The sequence below is a fragment of the Myotis yumanensis genome, unplaced genomic scaffold (assembly GCF_028538775.1).
Source record: "Myotis yumanensis isolate MYYU_CA2020_CCGP unplaced genomic scaffold, mMyoYum1.0.hap1 SCAF_9, whole genome shotgun sequence".
In the NCBI taxonomy this organism is placed as follows: domain Eukaryota; kingdom Metazoa; phylum Chordata; class Mammalia; order Chiroptera; family Vespertilionidae; genus Myotis; species Myotis yumanensis.
The window spans coordinates 55,363,187-55,384,317 of record NW_027223760.1 but is presented as its reverse complement, the minus strand read 5'-3'; the positions used below and the strand labels follow the sequence as shown (position 1 = coordinate 55,384,317).

General features: G+C 35.7%; 1 protein-coding gene across 4 annotated transcripts in view; it reads left to right on the top strand.

Annotated features, from left to right (window-relative positions):
* DGKB (diacylglycerol kinase beta) overlaps positions 1-21,131 on the top strand; it is a 526,570-nt gene that overhangs the window by 193,247 nt on the left and 312,192 nt on the right. For all 4 annotated transcript variants that reach the window (XM_070424374.1, XM_070424375.1, XM_070424376.1 and 1 more), the window contains 3 exons: positions 3,882-3,914; positions 11,911-12,024; positions 20,869-20,942. In XM_070424374.1, coding sequence (XP_070280475.1) covers positions 3,882-3,914; positions 11,911-12,024; positions 20,869-20,942 — 221 coding nt within the window. The remainder of the gene's footprint in view (positions 1-3,881; positions 3,915-11,910; positions 12,025-20,868; positions 20,943-21,131) is intronic.

Below are 21,131 nucleotides of genomic sequence, written 5' to 3'. Positions count from 1 at the left end.
CTTCAATTATTCCATATTGATATCAAGCTAATTCTTTCAGGCATTACAGAGAGACATTGTGGTTACTGCATGCTTTGCTGTGTTCTACACTTTTTAAATTATTTACTTTCCAAATCACTTAAAAAATAGAGACACAGGAATACAAGGGAAATGATGGATCTGTTCAGGAGGAAGCCTCACAAACAGACTTAAGCATTTTTATTGTTGTTGAACCTGCTGTTGTTTGAATTAAATAAAGCCTGGGATTTAAAAAGCACTCTGTTTGGATTCTGTCACTAACTTTGTCTTCTGAGGTTAGTCATCTAATCTTTCTCATTCTTAGTTTCCTATTCTGAGAAATGGAGTAAATATCAGTTTAGTGGAAGAATTAAATGAAATAAAAAACCTGAAAGCAAATTTGTTAAAAATAGGAACATTCTTATAAAGGTATGAGATATAATTCTGTTAATTTTACTTTAGTCTTGAAATAACTGATGACCCTTTTAATGTGAGAACTATTCTCTTATTATATTTTTAACTAAGTCAAAGCTTAATAATCTCTCCAGCAAAGATTTTTCTTTGTCCTGTGACAATTTGGATTAAATTGTCAATTTAAAATGATTACATGTTAGAAAATATGAAGACAAGAGATATCTCAATACTTTAGAATAATAGGATTTTTAAAAATTCTTGGATATTAGGTTGAACTTAACAAGTGCCCTGAAGGCAAATGCATCTTTTAAACTAATTATCTGTACTGTGTATTCTATTTAATATTAAAATGATACTGATTAAATAAAATCAATCACATTCCTCTCTAGTCACACCTCACATTTGATTAAATACAAACATACAGTTCCTGTATTAATTCTGATTAAAAATATATTACATTTAGAATTATACACTCATGGTAATTTTAAAAAAACTAAAACATTTACTCTGCTCATCTTGATATTTAAAAATCATATACAGAAGAATAAAAATGAAGTAATATAATAGCTGAATTAGTTTTCTAACAAGTTGCTTCTTTTTCAATTTACCTAGATATCATGGTTTTCTTACTGTAACTCAGGGAGAAGAGAGTGGTGGGCATGTAATTTAATATATACCCATTGCGCATAGATCGTAATTGCAAGTGAGCTCAAATAGAGTTTCATCACCCTTATTCTTGGAGTGGATTTCTAGTGTTGCTGTCAAACAGAGTCTGAGTGTTGCTAAAGAAACTTCTCAAAGCTGGTGGCTTTCTGTCTGACTTATTTTTGACTTCTAGCCAGGCTGAGCCCTCAGTTTTGCTTGATCTTGTTACTCATCCTTAGCCAACTGCTTTCCCATTCTCAGAGAAGTAGTGACAAACTCTTTACTATTTTACTACTTTCTTCATCTCTCTCCTCTCTCTGCCAGCCTCATTTGCTCTCAGTAGATAACCCACATTCCCATTGCTCTAGAACAGCGGTTCTCAACCTGTGGGTCGCGACCCCTTTGGCGGTCGAACGTCCCTTTCACAGGGGTCACCTAAGACCATCCTGCATATCAGATATTTACATTACGATTCATAACAGTAGCAACATTACAGTTATGAAGTAGCAACAAAAATAATTTAATGGTTGGCTCACAACATGAGGAACTGTATTTAAAAGGCCAGAAGGTTGAGAACCACTGCTCTAGAAGGAAGAAGCCTGCTCACATGAATATCTGTAAATTGCCAATTCTCTACACAAGTGCTGGGAAAGTGGCAACTAGGGCTCAATTTCATCCTTTGGTGTATTTTGGGAGGGTGGTGATGCCTTAAAATGAAAATTTTATCATCCAACATGGCATAGTCTTTGCTTTATCTTTAAAATGTCTTTCATAGTTTTTTGGGGGGGAGGGTTGGTAATAGAGGTGGGTGGATAAAGTCTATTTGAAATTCTTGCATTGCACTTGGTGGTTATTTGACAACTATAATCTTTTCCCGTGCTTTTTCCTTGCCTTGTTCTGTGCAGACATATGTATAGTTAATATAGACTCTTCCCAAGGTGGCATGCATCTGTGACTTACGCCCTGAAGGTCACTTGATGGGTGTCTTAGTTTGGTTGCTTGAGAGTCTCCAGGACTCTTCCTGGTCCATGGCATTGGATAGGTAAGGACTCATAGGCTAAGGCAATTAATGTGGATTTGAAGGACAACAAACATTTATATATTATAATAGAGATGGGAGTATGCATTCATGTCTTAAAAGTGTTTATTCAGATCTAAGCTTCAACCAAAAGCTGAGAAAGGAGAGTAGCAGGCTGACAAGTTGAAACTAGGACAAATATTTTCCCCACCACCCATTGCCCGATGTGTATGTAGATGGACTTGGACTCCTTAAGTCAAGAATATTACTCAAATCAGAAAGCTTTCAATGAAAGTTCTTTCAAAACTTTTGAGAAATAACAACAGTCACATCCACAGGGTTCTCTTGTTAATGGAATAGTTAAACCAAGTTTGTCCTCCAGTTGATCCTTCTTTTGTATTCCTGGACACCTTAATGTTCTCTAGGACGGTCCTAGACCCTTTCTCCTTCTGTTCCACTTTTGGGTGCATTGGATCCTTCTAATCCATCCATATACTGAGCAGCTGTGAAGCCCTGTAAGGCCTCATTTACATCAGAGATACCTATTTATTCTTTTGGTTCTTGCTGTTGCTCTGAAGCTCTATCTGGTAAGAATATCAACTGATAACTGTGTACTGAGATTTTTCAGATCTATTTTGGGGCTCTATTCAAAGTCCTCCTCACATAGCTTGTTGGTCCTGGGGAGGAAAATGGAATATACTCTCCACTCCCTCTTTTTTAGGGTCACTTGGCTTTTTAAAAATAAATATATTTTTTATTGATTTTAGAGAGAAAGGGAGAGGTAGAGAGAGAATAGAAACATCAATGATGAGAAAGAATCAAGCAACTGCCTCCTGAATGCCCCACACTGGGTGGGGATCGAGCCAGCAACCCGGGCTTGTGTCCTGACCAGGAATCAAACCGTGACCTTCTGGTTCATAGATTGATGCTCAACCACTGAGCCATCACAGCCGGGCAGAACTCCTAGCTTCTAATCCAAGTTTCCTACTCTCCCACCCCACCCCCCACCACACGCACTATTGGAAACCTTTATCTCATATTATGAGTGTCTATTCTTCCAATTTTGTTCTAAGTCCCATAGGACACATGCTTTTGGAATTCAGTAACCTTTGGTCTGTTTCTTGCCAGAAGCAAACCTTTCCAATGTGATTCAGAAAAGGAGGGGTGGTGGTCATTGAGGATACACTCTCATGAAAACTAGCTTCCGTGTATTCAACCTCATTAAAAAAAATTACTCTCAAGAAAAATCTTGCTTCTTATTTTACTGATTATATTTTTGTTTTTACTGATTAATAATATTTTCTTACTTCCAGAGAATTACAAAATCAAAACAACAGCATAAACTATATCTACATAAAAAAGACGCTGAGTATTTTTAGGAAGGAATGAGAGTTGGAGTGGAAAATGGAAAAGGGGTCTGGGTAAACAGGCAACTTCAAGAATGAGTTGGGATTGTTTATAAAAGATAATGGAACCAGAGATGAGTTCTTATTCTAAAATACATCAGTGTTGTTGCAGAGAAGTTGGTGAAGCTGGCCAACGATGTTGGTCAGTCTACTTTGAGCGGATGAAATTCTATTTGGGATAAGTGATTCTACAATCTGACTCTGTATTAGAGCATTCCTTATTTTGTGAAAAGATAATTTATTTAGTGAATGAATATAATCAGACAGATTATGACAACAAATATATTTCATGTTTATTATTTTTTTTTCCACAGGAGAATAGCTGTATAAGAACCGTCATTGATGTTTGTTTTCAGTTTGACTTTTGTTCCAGCTTTAATATGAATTTCTCTTTTCAACAGAATCTGCCCACGTCAGGAGTTTCAGTCCCTGAGGTGAGTAAGCAAAAAAGGTTTTCACACTTGCAGTTAGAGGTCTTTCATACACCTTGTATTGTTAAAAAGATTGTGGCTTGTGTCAGTGACCTATTAATATTAATTTATATATTTCATTTTTTTCTCATATCCTCAGGGGTCTTTAGATTTTCATGATGGGATAGACAGGAAGCATTTTCAATCTACATTTGTGACAAACATTAGATAAGCAAGTAGTTATGTGAAACAAAGTATAGTATACAGAGAAAAAGAAAGGTCATGTTGCAAAGAATTTTGACCAAGGTATAAAAGTAGCGGGATTCTTATTTGTCCAATTAAAACATAAATACCTTGCAGAAAACCTAATGCAAATCCTCCGAGCCATTAAAACACAGATTTCAATGATAACGTGTTGAGAAACTTGTTCATTTGCAGTGCCCATCCCTTTATTTTGTAAAATTATTTTATTTAGTTTTTGGCAACACCATTCATTCCCTCAATGCCTTCTTCTCCCTGCCCCCTCCACTACACTGTTGTCTATATCTTTGAGTTCTCTCTCCTTTTTTTTGGGTGGGGGGTTGGGGTGGAGGGGTTGATCAAAAGAAAAAAGGGGGGAAAAAGACGTGCTCATCCCTTTAAAACAGTACACCTGCATGAATTATTTAGCATGTGACATCGCATGGAAAGCCATGCTAATAAAATATAGTCACAGAATAAATGACTTGTTTTGAAAATAAGTGCAGGCATTGCCACATTTATTTTCAGTGAAGTGCTAGCTTTGCCTTTGCATTAATGCAGCAAAGCCGCCACGTGTTCTGTGACAAAATCCTGTTCAGTTGTTACTATCTCTGAAGGATATGCTCGAATGGTATTGTTTCCATACAATTACAGTTTCCATCCGCTTCTTAGGAAAGTATTAGTTATTGCATGTGAGGATAACATATTAGAGTATGAATTTATTTAGAAAATAACATAATTGCACACAAAAATGTAATAAACTCTTTTTACTCCTCCCTAAAAAGTATTCTGAAAGGTGGAGATGTCCTCATGGAGACTTTAAAAAATCTCATTTTCTAACTAGAGATATTACTTGAAAATATACTTGGAGATATGCTTGAAATATGTTTCTGATCTACAGGAAATATGAAACTGCTTTAAGTTGTTTAAGTTAGTTGATACCATTATGATAATTGTTATAAAAGAGATATGTTAAACTACATACTCAAGTAACAAAGGTATTAGAAAAATGTATCTTGTGGTCTAATTATTTAAGCATAAAAGAATTAATTTTATCTGTTTAGGTCCTAGAGTTTGCTTTTGCCCCTATTGTAGCCTATCAAGTGAACATAGGCACTGTATTTAAAATTTAAAGTTTTTTCTTTAGATTTGTTAATTTCCAAAGCCTCTCATTCAACCATATAATGTATATAATATAGTTTGAATAAATGAACCAGAATTGCTGTTTTCATAATAGGCTTTTAAAAAAATTGTTTAAAAAGTTTTCTGCTATAAAGTTTTTAAAAATCTTCACACATGGCTTTCTTTTTCTTTTAACATATTTTCACAGAAATAAAGAGAGAGAGAGAGAGAGAGAAAGCCTAATGTACTATCAGGAACAATTGCTTAATTGCTTATAGGTTAACTGAAAATGTGTTTAAAGTTTATACAGAAAGATATATACATACCTTTAACATTTTACTTATAATATGTAAATAAATATTCATTGGCTACACTTTTGACAACCTATGAGGGCATAGCCACTGTTTGGAAAATGGCATGGTTTTTCTTGCATTTATCACAGTCTTCACACCCATAAGTTTCAATTATCAATTAAAATTTTTATTGAATTTATTAGTTAATAAAATTATATAGGTTTCAGGTGTACAATTCTATAATACATCATCTGTATATTGGGTTGTGTGTTTATCACTCTAAATCAAGTCTCCTTCCATCACCATGCATCCCTCCTTTACCCTTTTCTATCTCCCTGTTCCCGCTCTCCCTCTAGCATCACCATGCTACTGTCTGTGTCATGAGTCTTTCTTTTCTAAAGTAAAACAAAAGTGCTCCTATTTTGTTTAAAGATATTCAAATATTAATGAAAGCAATTGTTTTCAATTTCTTTCACTTGTTTTAGAGTATAACAAAAAGTCAAGGATATCTGTGGATCAATTTGTAGTAAATAACAACCTTAATGTTGATTAGTAATTCTCCATGCTTTCACAGTCATTGTGCCCAAACCCAACTTGACTAATACACACACATACACACACACACACACACACACACCCCTCCTTAGTCTGTCTTTTCAAAGCATACGAGTTATTTTCATAGACCAACCCATTTTATACACACAATTCAATGGCTTGAGTAATAATTAAGTTATACAGTTACAATGACAAGATAACATCTACTTGGAGCTGAAATAAACAGATTGGTTAATACTCAGGAATGACTATGTTGACCATTTAACTCAACTGATAGAGATGATGAGTGTACAGAGAGAAGAGTCCTGCCCCCTTGCTTTTAACCTTCGGCTTACTGTGGCTTCCATTAGTATGGTTACAAAGGGAATGAGTGTGAGTGAATTTCAGGCACATACACACACTTCGTTTTATAATGGCACTACCATTTGTCAGTAAGCAGCCCAAATTACATGATTTTGGCATCGGCCTTCACAGAGCCCATTTTTATCTATTATGGCCCAAGCAGCATACCTGTTTTAAACTTACTGATGACATATAACACTATGTTTTATATTTGAAAAATGACTGCCATGTATCGACTGCCAATTTTATGCCAGTACTTCACATTTTCTCAGTTTATCATCACATGTAACTTTTCATTTTATAGATGTGTTAAATGGTGAGTTAGAGAAAGTAAATAACTTGCCCCAGGATTCAGAGAATTTGCCATTTTCCAAATGAAATCGTTTCTCTGGGCAGAGAAATGTTCAAATCCCACAGAAGGGTCACAGTAATCAAAGGTACAGCTTGGCCACTGTCAGTAAGCTGGTTTCTTGGAGATCATAACCCTTATAAGTCCCAATGACATGGTGACACTTCTGTTTTGGGGAGATTTTTATATTATGACTACCCAAGGGTCACCTTGGGTGAAAATTCTAGAGTTTCTGGGAAATTCTTGCGGCCCAGCTCTAGTGGCCGAAAGGGCTGAGTCTCCATTCAGTCAAGTGGTGCAACAGCAGAGAAAGTGAGTTGCAGGATTTCTTTGAAGGAGGCTGTTGGCAGCCAAGCAGCCCCTCCCCTTCTCTGTGGCTTTGTACCAATGGAGGTGCTTTGCTGCTGCCTGTCGCTCATGCTGAGATTGGACAAAAAGAAGAAAACCCTGTGCTCCAGGTAATCATCATTTGCTGCTTGCAGCTTGTGAATGATCGATCCCAGCAGGCTGATAGTGGTAAACATCCCTTTTGTGAAAGCAGTTTTCGGCCATGAACAAATCCGAAAAACATCTGAGAATCAGCATGAGACAGACAAAGATTTTTTTAGAGCACATATTTAAAGTGAGGTCTTTTTTAAAAAAATCTCATTTGTTTCATCCTTCTGTTCTCTGTGAATGGTCTTTGTAGCTTTTCTTCTGCGTGCATTATGGTGATTATTCTTCGGAGTTCTAATACAATAAATTCCCCAGTTAAGATCTCTTGTGCTACTTGTAGAGTCCAAGGATCACAAAACATTGAATTTTGTATTTATAACGCCTACATAGCAAACACAAATGATTGATATTTGAAAATGCTGAAATATCAATAGCTGTGTTTTATATGTAGTTATACATTCTATATTCCTTCATATTTTGGGGGTTAGAGTGGCTCTTTTCAGTGTTTGAATAACTTCTATCGATTACAGCAATAATTGTCCAGCTCTTTTTATATCTGGGATAATTTATCTGGCACAACAAAATTTGTCTTAATTATAACCAATTTATTTTGTTATTTAAGGCCCCAAAACTGAAAACAAAATCCTGAAGGTGGAGTGATGAACACTGCCCTCTGTTATCAGAGAGCTATTTTATTCTGAACAATGATGCACAATAATGTTCGTGAGCTCTTCCTGACAGTTTTTAATAACTGCAACAGTGGGTGTAACTCAGATATCCCAATAGAGCTCTGAGAGCCAGGGTTAACTAACCCTCAAAACAGACCAGTGAGATGTTTGTGGACAACAGATTTTGAAACATGCCTTTCCCCACCCTTTCCTGCCCCTCATATAAAATAAGACAGAAGTAAATATTTTCTCAGTGGAAATATGAAAAGTATCCAACTACCCTCCTGTTAGTTTATGCTGCTTAAATAAAATATACCGAATATCTCAGAGAGAGTTCTACAAAATTTGGAAATAAACATAAAATAAATAAGTATAATAAAAAGAAAGCCCTGGGGAAAATTAAATGGTTCTGAGTCTCTTCTGTTGTAAAATTTTCAGCTTGATTAATTCCACAAATTCAATGCAGTAAGCATTTTTCCCCAAACAAAGAAACCACTTGGTTTTCTGAGTATGTATGTGAGTAAACAAATGTTTACCACTTTAGTATTGTCTAGATCGGTGGTCGGCAAACTGCAGCTCTTTGGCCCCTTGAGTGTGGCTCTTCCTAAGCCTTAGGAGTACCCTAATTAAGTTAATAACAATGTACCTACCTATATAGTTTAAAAAATTTGGCTCTCAAAAAAAATTTCAATCGTTGTATTGTTGATATTTGGCTCTGTTGACTAATGAGTTTGCCGACCACTGGTCTAGATGACACACTGAAAATTTTTTAAACTTGTTATATTTCTCTTTCTTGTAATTGTAGATCGCAAAAATGAAATTTTATTGATTGAAATTTAATTTAGGTTTTTTAAAATTTGTTCATATACATTGTGGGAGCAAAAGTAGGTTTACAGTTGTGAGTATATGAAACAGAGTTTATTCTGGTATTATTTATTTTTGCATTAATTTCTTTGGAAACAACTATAAACCTGCTTTTGCCCCACCCTGTATTTTATAATTGTTGCAACAAAGCATTTGTTTAGTCTTAGCCACAGTTTACTCAGTGGGATGATGCCCTGGAGAGACATCAAGCCACTTAATCAACTGCTATGTGCTAGTTGGAGATTCTTACCACGAAGAAATTCCCCTAACTCTATGCATAGCCAAGGATAAAATAATGCTAATAGATGGTACGGTAGCTCTTTACAGACTTACATGTCTTAACTTTCCAGAACTACATATATAAATAGCAGGGTCACAAATATCTACTTCCAATGAGACAAGCCAACTCAAATTATATTTAATTCCCATAACCTAAGTACTTTAGAAATTAAATGACAATTGCTGGGTTATATGGCAAAATATAAGTTATAAAGGTATGCTAGAATATAAGATACTTAAGTATATCTTTTAAATTATAGATATTTATATAGTATTTGTTATCGTGTTTTATTAACCTGTATGTAAGAACCTGGGAAGAAGCTATTCCCATATTTACTCATAGTATTCCATTTTTGAACTTTTAGCATAACCTGTAGATTTTCAAATATAAACATTGAGCTTAACTTACATAAACTGATGCTAATGTAACTATATATATATGTATATATATATATACACACACATATATATATACACATGTGTGTGTGTGTGTGTGCGCGCGCGTGCGCATGTGCACACATGTATACACACACATTTGGAAATATAACAAACACTTTGCATAATGGTAATATTGATGAACACATTAAAGGCAGAACCATGCTCATTTTACATTATTCATAATACAGGCAGAGCATTAGGACGTTATACATTTTCTACTAATCCTTACACACTCTGAGAAATAGGAAGAATAAGTTCTCTAAGGTTGCACAATATTTAAGTAGCATTAATGGGATTCATCTCAGGCTTTTTTAGTCCAAACTTCATCCTATAATTAACTCTTTCTATGCATTATACTCTTGACTATTTATTGACAAAATTGTAATTTATAATCTTATAAAGCATGATCAATCTTTATAATGTCAATATTTTTGCCAGAAATTATGCTTATATATAAGTACATCATTTTCCAAAGAATTTGAATTTCAAGCATCCTATTGTAACATACATTTTCAGCCACACACAAAAATATATATGTAGTGTCTGTGCACCATGAAATTGCAAAGTAAATGATCTATCCTGATTAGCATTTATTTTGGTTCAAAAAGTTTTCTAAGTCTTCTGTCCCTGGTACATTTTTAAAAGTTTTACCTTTAAGTCCACTTACAAACATTTTCCTAAATTACAGAACTGAAATAGTACTCTAAAAATAAATACAGAAACTAGGAAATATATATCTGAATAAGTGATAAGAAAGTGGCATTCAATCATTTAGGCACACATGGAAAACATTACTAATTGATCAGGACAATTTTTTTTTTGAGCCTAGACATGGCCGAAGTATCTTTCTCAATATCATGCTTAACGCACTTAATTTATTTTTGTTTTGATGTTAAAATTCATGTATTTTTCCCATTTATCCTGACTTTTGGCAGGTACTGATCTAGGCTCTATTGTAGAAAAGTGAAACACACGAAGTCCTTTCTCTCATGAAGCTTTTATCAAGCAGAGGAAGACCGGAATTAAATGAATGAAATTGATAACATTTCAGGTTGTATTAAATGACACTCACAAGGAGGCTAAAGGGAATAGAGAACCATATCTGACATTTGACAAGAAACCCAAAGTAATTGAGGAGCAAGTTCAACAAATACACAAATAAGAGCTTTCTAGTACAGTGCAAAATGATTGCAAGAGCCCTGAATTAAGAGCATGATCTTGTGGCCAAGGCACACTGAAGTGAGTGTAGCTGGAGTGGAAGGGATGAGTGTGGCTGTTGTATAGAGAATTGATTGTATGGAGGCAAAGTTGAAATTGAATTGATCCATTCGGTTATGATTACAATAGGCAAATAGCGTAATGATGGCTTAACTCCTATAATGATGGAGGTGGTGACTTATTTTCAGGGGGCTAGACAGAAAATTTTTAAAAATATATACTTTCGGACCGTTTGGGGATTGACATGGATTTTAGACATCCATGTGGACAAATAGAAAGGGCATTTGTGTGTAGGTGTTAAGGTTCAAGAGAGAAATCTGAACAGGAAAAACAAATTTGGAAGTCTTCACGATAGAATTGAAATCGAAAGCCTTGGATTCAATGAGGCTAACCTAGGGAGTGAGTGTAGATGAGGTTAAGTGTTAAGGACTGCCACGCTGAAGGAGGAACCAGCAAAAGAGACTATGAGGGCACAGTGGGTGAAGTACGAAGAGAGCTAAGAGAGAGATGACCTGGAAGCCCAGTGAGACAAGCTTTTAATAGGAAAGATGATAGCTCTGTCCATTGCTGCTTAAAGGTTGAGAAGATGAAGATTGATAAACAGGTATGGTGATGAGAAGGCCATTGATAATTTTGCTATAAGCTGATTTGTAAATTAATGATGATAGCACTTATTGAGGTGAGTTGAAAAGAGAATAAGAGGAGAGGAAATAGAAAGAGAAGCAGATAACTACAACAAACTTTTTTTATTATGGTGAACAAAGAGATTCAATGGGATGGAATACGAGTTTTATGCCATTCTTGATAGTAACTTCATAGTAGCTTAAAAGTCTATCATGAATTCATTTTCAATGTTGCCTTTATTTATAAGCATTATGTTTAGAGCTTGTTACTGAATATTTAATTCATAACCCTATATTATTTATATCTTTATCATTGTTTATGAAAAAATCAGCTTTAGTGTTCCTGAATAACTATTGATAGTCACAAGTGGGCCCATAGAGATAATACAATTTGGTTTTCTTTCACATTCTTTCTTTAACTGATGTTTTGATCATGCATCTCTCATTTACTAGTATATTGAGCCAGTTGAAAGTAACTGCTTTTGTATTAGTCACTAGTAATTTGGGCCCAAATTTGTAACCATGAAAATCTATATGTTGCCCCTTCTAGTAAAATGATTCAACATTTTTTAAATAGTTTTTTTTTTATTACAGGAAAGACAAGCAACAGTGAAAAAGGAAAAGGTTGGTCAGCAGCCAAACAAAGTGACTGACAAGAACAAAATGCAAAGAGCCAACTCGGTCACTGTGGATGGACAAGGCCTGCAGGTATGATTTTTTAAAGTATAAATTTTAGTATCTTTCATATTTGTTACTGCTGTGCTCTTCTTAGAGGGGCATATGTCAAGGTATTAACGCATTTATTTAATGTGCAAAATAGCTCTGAAGATGTCTTCTGAAAAATCTTTATTAATTTATCAACACATCAGTTTTATAGCTGATTAACAGAGTGACATTCTGGTCAGATTAATCATTTATGATGTTATGTTCATCTAAGTATGTTTCACACTTGGCTAGGCATGTCTCAACAGGAAAGGAAAATATACATTGTTTTTTAAACAGTTTATGCTAGGCACTATAGTAATATTTTAGGTGTAGTAAGTGAATTTGCTTTATAACATATAAGATAAATGTTATTCTTAATTTTCCTCAATAATAATATGATAAATATCATAATTATTTAATACTTTTGAAATGAGCATATTGGTGTTCAGAAGTCAAATTATGTTCAGGGCCTCACAGTTAGTCATTGGTAAAACTGAGTTTTGAATGAGGATCATCTGAATTTATTATGTGTTTTAACTCTAAGGTGCCCCGTCTTGTTGGCTACAGCCTTTTAACAGGCATATAAATACTAAATTCCTGACCACCTTTTTCTTCCATTTACTTTTGCGGATTTAAATAAAAATCATACATGTACTAGAATGACACCTTTTTTCCTCTCAGTTTCCTAAGATTTGAATAATCAGACCATGCTTTACCCAGGCTTTAAACTAAAATTAAATGTGTGTGCAGTATTTTAGAAGCTTTACACTGACATGTCAGTATAAGTTGCATTTTTTATTCAAAATTATTGTAAATATTCAATCTTATTCCAACTAAATAAGTCACATTAAATACAGTAGGCGATTAACGTTTTATGTCTATGAGTTTCATCCCACTAGCCAGACAATAACTTTTCACGCTTTCTGTGGCATATAAAAATATCAGGGAAAGTTGTCAAGAAGCAAAGTATAGACATCGGCCCTCATAAAACAGTGGCAAATAAATATAACTTAATGCTATCATCATTATAATGTTTTGAATTTGAGAGTATTAGTTCATAATTAAGTAAAATAGACTGTTTCACATCAGTAGAATGTAGTAAAACATAATACACATAGGTATTAACAGAATTTGGGGGATAACATTTAAAAAGGTAAAATACTTAAATCTTGGATAACTATTTCATGCAAAATGGTAAAAATAATTCATTTTCGTGTGGTAATCAATTTTAAAGTAATAAAATATTTGTTTATCAGAAAAGGTAAATAGATGTACAAGAAAATTACTTTTTGTGAGTTTAAAAAAATTATATCATTAAAAATATTGAGTTGCTTTCCAGTTTGCATATAACTCAGTGACAGAAGAGATCTACACTGCTTAAAGAAGACTATTAATCATAGTTAAGCACATTCATCTTACTTCTTTCCAGCTAACCAGCATAATGATCAGGATTATTATTTCTAATTAGAGGAAGTAATAGATCATGTATAACCTTAGGATGAGTCTCATTAATTAACCCGAGTCCTAGGGGACTTCAAATAGAGGTGGTTAGGCACTCTGTCTTTGTCATCACCCGCACAAGAGGTTTACTTTTAGTGCATATGATCAAGTTTAAGTGAAACTGCAACTTCTTAGCATGCAGGAGCTGTGAAGATACAGGTGACTATTCCCATGTGAACCAATAAGTAGAAAAACAGAACAATTGTTTAAAGTGTATTAAACAAAAGGTACCTTGTCCCTAATTATTCTTTGAGAAAACTTTTCAAAAAAGGATCACTTGAAGACAAAAAAAATGTAGTTTGTAATATTCTTAACACAAGACGAAGAAAGGAACTTTATACTGAGATACCTAAAAGTAAACCAGTGTTGTCCCCACCACAATTGCTTCTCCCTCTTCCTACTCTTTCTTATTTGCAGTATCTCCTTCTTAAAATCAGCACAAGACTAAACTGTACAACACCTATGCACTATACACAACTATATGGTGTATGTATAACAATTAATTCCCTTTCTTTGATTGGTGTGTGTGTGTGTGTGTGTGTGTGTGTGTGTGTGTGTCCATTGTCTTTTTCCCGCTTTGGGCTCAAGCCTGTTGATTATTTCATAATCAGTCCCTCATTGTCATTTTAACTCCCTCTCTGGCCAAGATAATTTGAGCATTACAACAACTTTTAAAGTGAGTCCCTGTCTCCATACATATAATGCACTCGTTTATAAGTGATACGGGACAATGGAGAGAAAAAGGGTAAGGAGTGCCAGGACAGAGGGTTGGGGTTGTCTATAATTTTATGTAAGATGGCTAGATTAGAAGTGAGACTTCAGGGACACCTCAAAAATGATTGACTCGTGCAATTGAAAAGATGGAGAAGGATCTCCGTGAGTAAGGTTTGGAGAGAAATTTCTGATGCCGTTAGACATCTAAATGGAGGTGTCAAGTAGGCAGACAGATTTGTGAATCTACAATTTAGGACAGAAGACAGATATGAATTTGGAAGTGAAAGGCATTTTGATGGAACTTAAAGCCATCATTTGAAATGAGATCACTAAGGGAAGGAGATTATATAGAGAGCAGTGGTTGACCTGGGATTCCAAGTCAGCCTGCTCCTAAAGCCATGTCCTTTAATATTTACTGTATGAAATTGCCTCTCTATGTGAGTGAATATGACTTTATCTGATTAGTTCTATTCTCTATAGAGAATAATCTAGTATAAAATGTTTCCTTGTGAATTCTTTTCACACCTAATTTATAATTATTCTTCAAGATTTTAAGTACCACACATGCTCTAAAATATTCCTTGAATACTTTTTCCTGTTATTAGTATTTTCTAGATTCCTCTGCATTACCCAATCCTAATGTTTCTTAAAAACTGTTTTGAGAAGCATCAGATTCTGTAGGATGCCTCAAGTCCAGTGGTAGGTACTGTGAGACTGAGAGTTCAGGGTAATTTTTTTAAACTTTAGACAGAGTAACTCACCTTTCATATGTTTTATATAATCTTCCACTTAAAATTATTTCAAATGCTATATAAATATTTACTTCCAAGATCAAATAGTTTTAGGATAACCAATTTTTAATATATTCATATTTTGTTTTCACCCTCTTATTCTACCAAAATATTTAACAAAACAAATGTGATATTTTAAGATGGCAATAAATCAGTTTTCAAAATAACTGAGTTGTACATCTTATTTCACAATTATTGAGCAAAAAAGAGAAAACACTCATGGACATAGACCACAAATAATGTGTTGTAAAATTGTGCTCCTGAAACTTGTATAATTTCATTAACCAATGTCACCAAAAAAAATTCAATACAGAGAAAAAAAGTTAAACACATGAAACATAATTTTTTGAAAGGAAAAATGAATTATTGTTAGAATATAAAAAATCAACTTTTTTATGTTAAAGCGTATATAAAATGTAGTTAGTTCAAAAAAGAATTGGTAAAGTTGAATATAAACCTGACATATTAGTGTTGTCTAATCCTAATTCCATTCAAGTTTCACCAATTGTCTCAGTAACGGCTTTTATAACAAAAGAAGCTAGTCTAGAATCATGTTATTATCTTGATTTTGAAGTTGTATTATATTTATGTAAGAAAATGTTGTTGTTTGTTGGCAATCCTAAAGTAAGCAAAAGTGATGAAAAATCATTTGGGCAACATACTCTGTAATTGTTCATGAAAAAAGTTCCTACCATGTTTGCAAATTTTCTGCAAATTTGAAATTGTTTCAAAATATAAAACAAAACATAAAAAGATTATTGTAAGATATTTCCATAAAACATAATTCATGGAAATCAGATATACTCACTTTCAAAAACTAAGAAAACTGTATTTCTTTAGTCTACTTAAATTCCTTTAAGTATATAAGATTTGCATCACAATACAAATGACCACCCTTAGACTGAATTCTAGAAGTTAGTTCTTAACTGATTTAGACAGCTCTGGAAAACAAGATCTGGAATCAAATATATTGATTATACTAATTGAAATATCACATCTAATAATACCTATGTTTCCCCTTATCTCTCAGACTATTATTTTACATTACAGAAGGATTAACTGAAAAGTGCCAACATTTAATAATGAGAAAATAAGATAATGAGAATAAGATAACATGAAATACAGAGGCTATCCATACCCTCTGAAATCAAGTTTCTCTTGTTATTCTCTCAGGGACTAGAAATAATTACAAATTTGATGAAGGATGAAGTTTCTCTGCCTGGTTCCATCTGTATGCAGGTCTTTTCTCCTTTGGATCTTGTTTATTTTCACATAAATTACAGTTAGGTTCTGCAGAAATTAAGGGGGGGGGGTAGAGAAGGAATAAACAAAATATAACAGTGGTGCAGACAAAATAATTTTTTTTTTCTCTCTCCTGTGAATGAAGTCCAGAAGTAGGACCTTTAGAAGCAGGGCTAATAAGGCAGCTCCACATTTTCACCAGGTCTGGTTCTGTCATTTCCAACCTCCACCTATGATATCTTCAAGGTCACCTCCTTCTCAGTGATGGCTGCTGGTCCTCATGATATCAAATTCCATGCTGGCATCCTGAGAAAGGTGGCTAGAAGCTCTCACTCTTCCTTTGTAAAGAGCATATATCGAGTTTCCATAGGACACTTCTGTACTGGTCAGCTCGGGCTGCTATAACAGAATGCCATAGGCTGGGTGGCTTAAACAACAGGCATTTACTTCTCACAGTTCTAGAGGCTGGAAAGTTAAAGGTCAAGGTGCTGGCAAGAAGCTGGAAAGTTAAAGGTCAAGGTGCTGGCATGTACATTCTGAGGCCTCTTCTCTTGGTTTATAGATGAAAGCTGTGATTAGAGGGGGTGACCTTACAAATTTACCTTTTGCCCAGTATTCTTTTATTAAGGATGAAGAGGAATATAAGAACTAAATAGCAATAGCAGATACTCTGCTACTAAGATACTAATTCTTATTTCAGGACTAGGGGCCAAGAGGCTGCGGTAGGCACAAGGGCAGGTCTCGGCCCTGCCCGGCCCCTCCAGCTGTGGCCCCTGGTCCCCTGTCCCTGTCTGCCAGCAGCCCTCCTCCCATCACCACTGCTCCCACACGCTGGCTGATGTCACTGGCCCTGCTCGCACCCGCTGATGGTACGGAGCGATTGGGGTTGGTGCCAGCAGCGGGTGTGAGCAGTGGCTGCTGCCCCGATCAACCCTCAGGAGCAGGGGAAGGTGGAGAAGCCCTCAGGGGCTATCAGGACTGGCGTCCGGTGCCAGCAGTGGGTGCGAGTGGCAGCTCCAGGGCCGGCTGCAGGTGCAAGCTGGGCTGGCACTGGTAGCAGGTGTGAGTGCCGTGTGGGACCATGGCATGCAGGAGCAAAGAATTTTCATTAACCACCAGAGGCTCGCCCCGAAGACAGCGACCGATGCCCCACCTTGGTCTGGCATCCCTGCTTACCTGCTCTACCATCATGCCATGGCGGATGCTCATTATGGTCTGTGCACGCCCCCTGGTGGTCAGCACATGTCATAGGGACCAGTTGCTTGGTTGTTCGGTTGTTGTCTGGTCCATTTGCTTATTAGCCTTTTATTATATAGAATTATTAATGAACACAGTAGTTGTTTATTTTTAACTTGTCAGAATTGAAAATGGCTCAATAATACTGGAGCTCTTTGGGTCTCCAACCTAAGAACGCTGCCTTTGGTCTACTGGTGCCTAAATTCACTCTGCTGGATTGGCATTTTTTTATTGTCACAAAGTTTACAGAATTTTAAAGCTTTCTCAATGAGCATTTAAAGAGATGCCATATCTGCCTGGAACCTTGACATTTCTAGTATAACACCATTAAATGATCCCTTAATACCAGTCTTAATGGTGCTGATATTTTAATCACCTATCACTTCTTAAATACAGGTTACATTAGATCAGGTGTTTTATCTGTTTACATCATTATCAAAAGGGGAGTATTCCACAGTGCCTGAGAACTTACAAATAAATACCTTAAGTTTGTGATGTTTTATCTTGATATAGTTTTATGTTGAAACCTAATTTCTTATAAGGGGATATATAAGGAAAAGGTTGTTATTGGTTTTATTATTCCTATATTTCCATTTTGGGTATTTGACTATTGTATCTTGTAGAGTAGCACCATTCTTTCAAATGTTTTCTTTATCTGAATTATGAACTACTTGATCTATTTATCCATTTATCCACTCATAAAAATGAGATAATTATTTTTTGTATTTTGAGGTTATCTCATATTGTAATTTATTCTAGTGTGATACTTATTTGATAAAAAATAATGATTTACATATTTAATTTACATATTTCAATAAATAAATATTTTTGAAAGGTTTTCTGAAACATATTTTCAAATACATTCCAAATATTCAACCCAGTGTGAATTTAATATCCTTATATAATAAAATCCTAATATGCAAATCAACTGAATAGTGCAATGACTGGTCGCTATGATATGCACTGACCACCAGAGGGCAGATGCTCAATGCAGGAGCTGCCCCTTGGTGGTCAGTGCACTCCCACACAGGGAGTGCTGCTCAGCCAGAAGCCGGGCTCATGACTGGTGAGCGCAGCAGTGGTGGCAGGAGCCTCTCCCACCTCCACAGCAGCACTAAGGACACCTCGGGGGATGTCCACCTGCCGGTTTAGGCCTGAAGGGTCCAGGACTGTGAGAGGGCACAGGCTGGACTGAGCCCCCCTATCCCTCCTCCCCAGTGCAGGAATGTCATACACTGGGCCTCTAGTAGTCTCTTATAATGGTAAGCTGAATGTGGAGTTTGTGGAGGATCATCGCAATGTGTATTTGGGTTTAGATTTAATGATTTTCTCAAAATTTGTTTCTTTACCTTGAGTTTCTCACCTCTACTTAAAAATAAGGAGTGAGAATTCAGATTAAATGCAGAAATCAACTAAAACCCACATCTGGTAGCATTGCTATTTTGCCTGTGTAAACTTTAGGAGTGGCATCTGATTTTATAACAGGAGGAGAAATAAAGGTGTGTTCAGTTTTTCATTATTTTGGCTTTTAGTCAGAGAAGAAAGGTATGTGTGACATTCTAGTAGCACCATGGCTTGACCTGCAGGCACTTCTATTTGTTAATTGAATAAGCGCATTTACTAGTAGCTCAGGGAGACAAACTGGATCTACAGATCCAGTTACTACAGATCCAGCTCATTCATCTCATCTTCTTACTGACTTAGAAACAACTCAGGAACAAAAAGCCTTGTCCTCTTTTCAAAGGAAAATAAAACAGAAACAGAATAAATTGTAATGAAAACTAGTTTGATAACAGTAGAGCAACTATGAATATCTTACACAGCCTTCTCATACAGCAATGTGAAGATTGTAACATTTTTACCTTGCCCGTGGTCATTAGAAAAAACTCCATTTCACTTAAGAATGGGAGCGAAATGTGTTGGCAGAATTTTTCATCTTAGATTGTTTAATCCAACAGGAAGGAAGGACATACCATGGTTGTTTTGTCATATTAAATATTTAAGGATACTTTCTAGGGTAGAAATAAAAACAAAGGACACTTTGTATCTATTTTGAAAATGTAAATGACCTAAAACTTTTCATCTTAATATGTAGAGGATTCCATTAGTTGCAAATGTTTATTATTAAAATACTGTTTTGACAAACTGTATTTAAATGGGAGCTATATTGGTAGGGGCTTCTTAACATTGAAGTCATGTAAAATACAAGAGTTCTCCTTTACCATAGCATCAAAAATAATGTTACCCCCCCACCACCAATAAAGTGCTATCACCTTACCTGCATTATTTCTCTTCGTGGGATATTTCACTCCTAAATATGCTTGTCTGTCTGTTTGTTTATTGTCTGTTTCTCCACTAGAACATAAAATCCAGTAGGACAGGCCCTTTTTCTGTTCCACTGAGAAATGAGAGTGAAGAAAGCAGTGCAGGGCATACTGTAGGGACATGGCCAATTTAACGGACTCCAGATTACCAAATAGTCCAGAATACCTGCACCTGTAGCCTCCAAGCAGGAAAACAAAGCTCTGCGGAAACATTATGTGAAATGGGACTTTTAGGCTGATAGGAGCCTCAAACCATCTTATTCACAAATGGTTGGGAAGATGGATTCCACACATGCCCCAAAGTGCAGGTCTTCCATAAAAGGAGGGCACACTATAATATGATTATTTTTATTCTAATACTAGAGGCCCAGTGCAAGGATTCATGCACTGGTGGGGTCCCTCGGCCTGGCCTGTGCCCTCTGACAATCCAGGACTCCTTGGAGGATATCGGACTGCTGTTTTGGCCTGATACCTGCACGCCAGGCCGAGGGATCCGTGTACCGGGCCTCTATGATGCCTGTAAGATCTTTAGTTAATTTCTTCCTTCCCTCCCCTCCCCCATTCCCTCTGAGAGTCACCAGTCTGTTCCATGTTTCCATGACTGTGAATTGAGCATCTGCCCCCTGGTGGTCAGTGTGTGTCATAGCTACCGGTCAAACGGTCGGCCAGTAGCTTAGGCTTTTATATATATAGATTTTCCCCAGTATACTCTACTGTATTCTTGCTGGTTTACTCATTGTCCCACAAATTGCACCTTTGTTTTCATCTCATAGTTGTTCACACTTATTCCCTTCTCAGAGCTGCTTTTCTTTCTGTCCTGTACCTACCTACCTATCTAGATCCTACCACTCTTTGTGGAGTGAGCATTCCTATTGATATGTATGTATCGAAAGCACAGTGATTAACTGACTAACTAAATAGATCGGTGTATCTAGGTATCCACAGTTAAGAATGAAAGAGCCACATTTTTAATTTGCTAATTGGTATTCCATGATGTAGAACTAACAGTAATTTGTCTATATAATTTTTTTTTCTCCTAGATTACTCCTGTTCCTGGCACTCACCCGCTTTTAGTTTTTGTAAACCCCAAAAGTGGTGGGAAGCAAGGAGAACGGTATGTTTTTTTTAAGTCATATTTCTATGTCATATCTATGTAAATAGATTAATTAAAATTGTGGTGTACAATATTTAAAAGCATTATTTCTCATGGTTGACTAATTTTGATGTGAAACAAGTAATGCTAGCATCTATCTGTAGTATGTTGGTATGACCTCTCCTTAATTTTACACTTGGAATTTGAAAA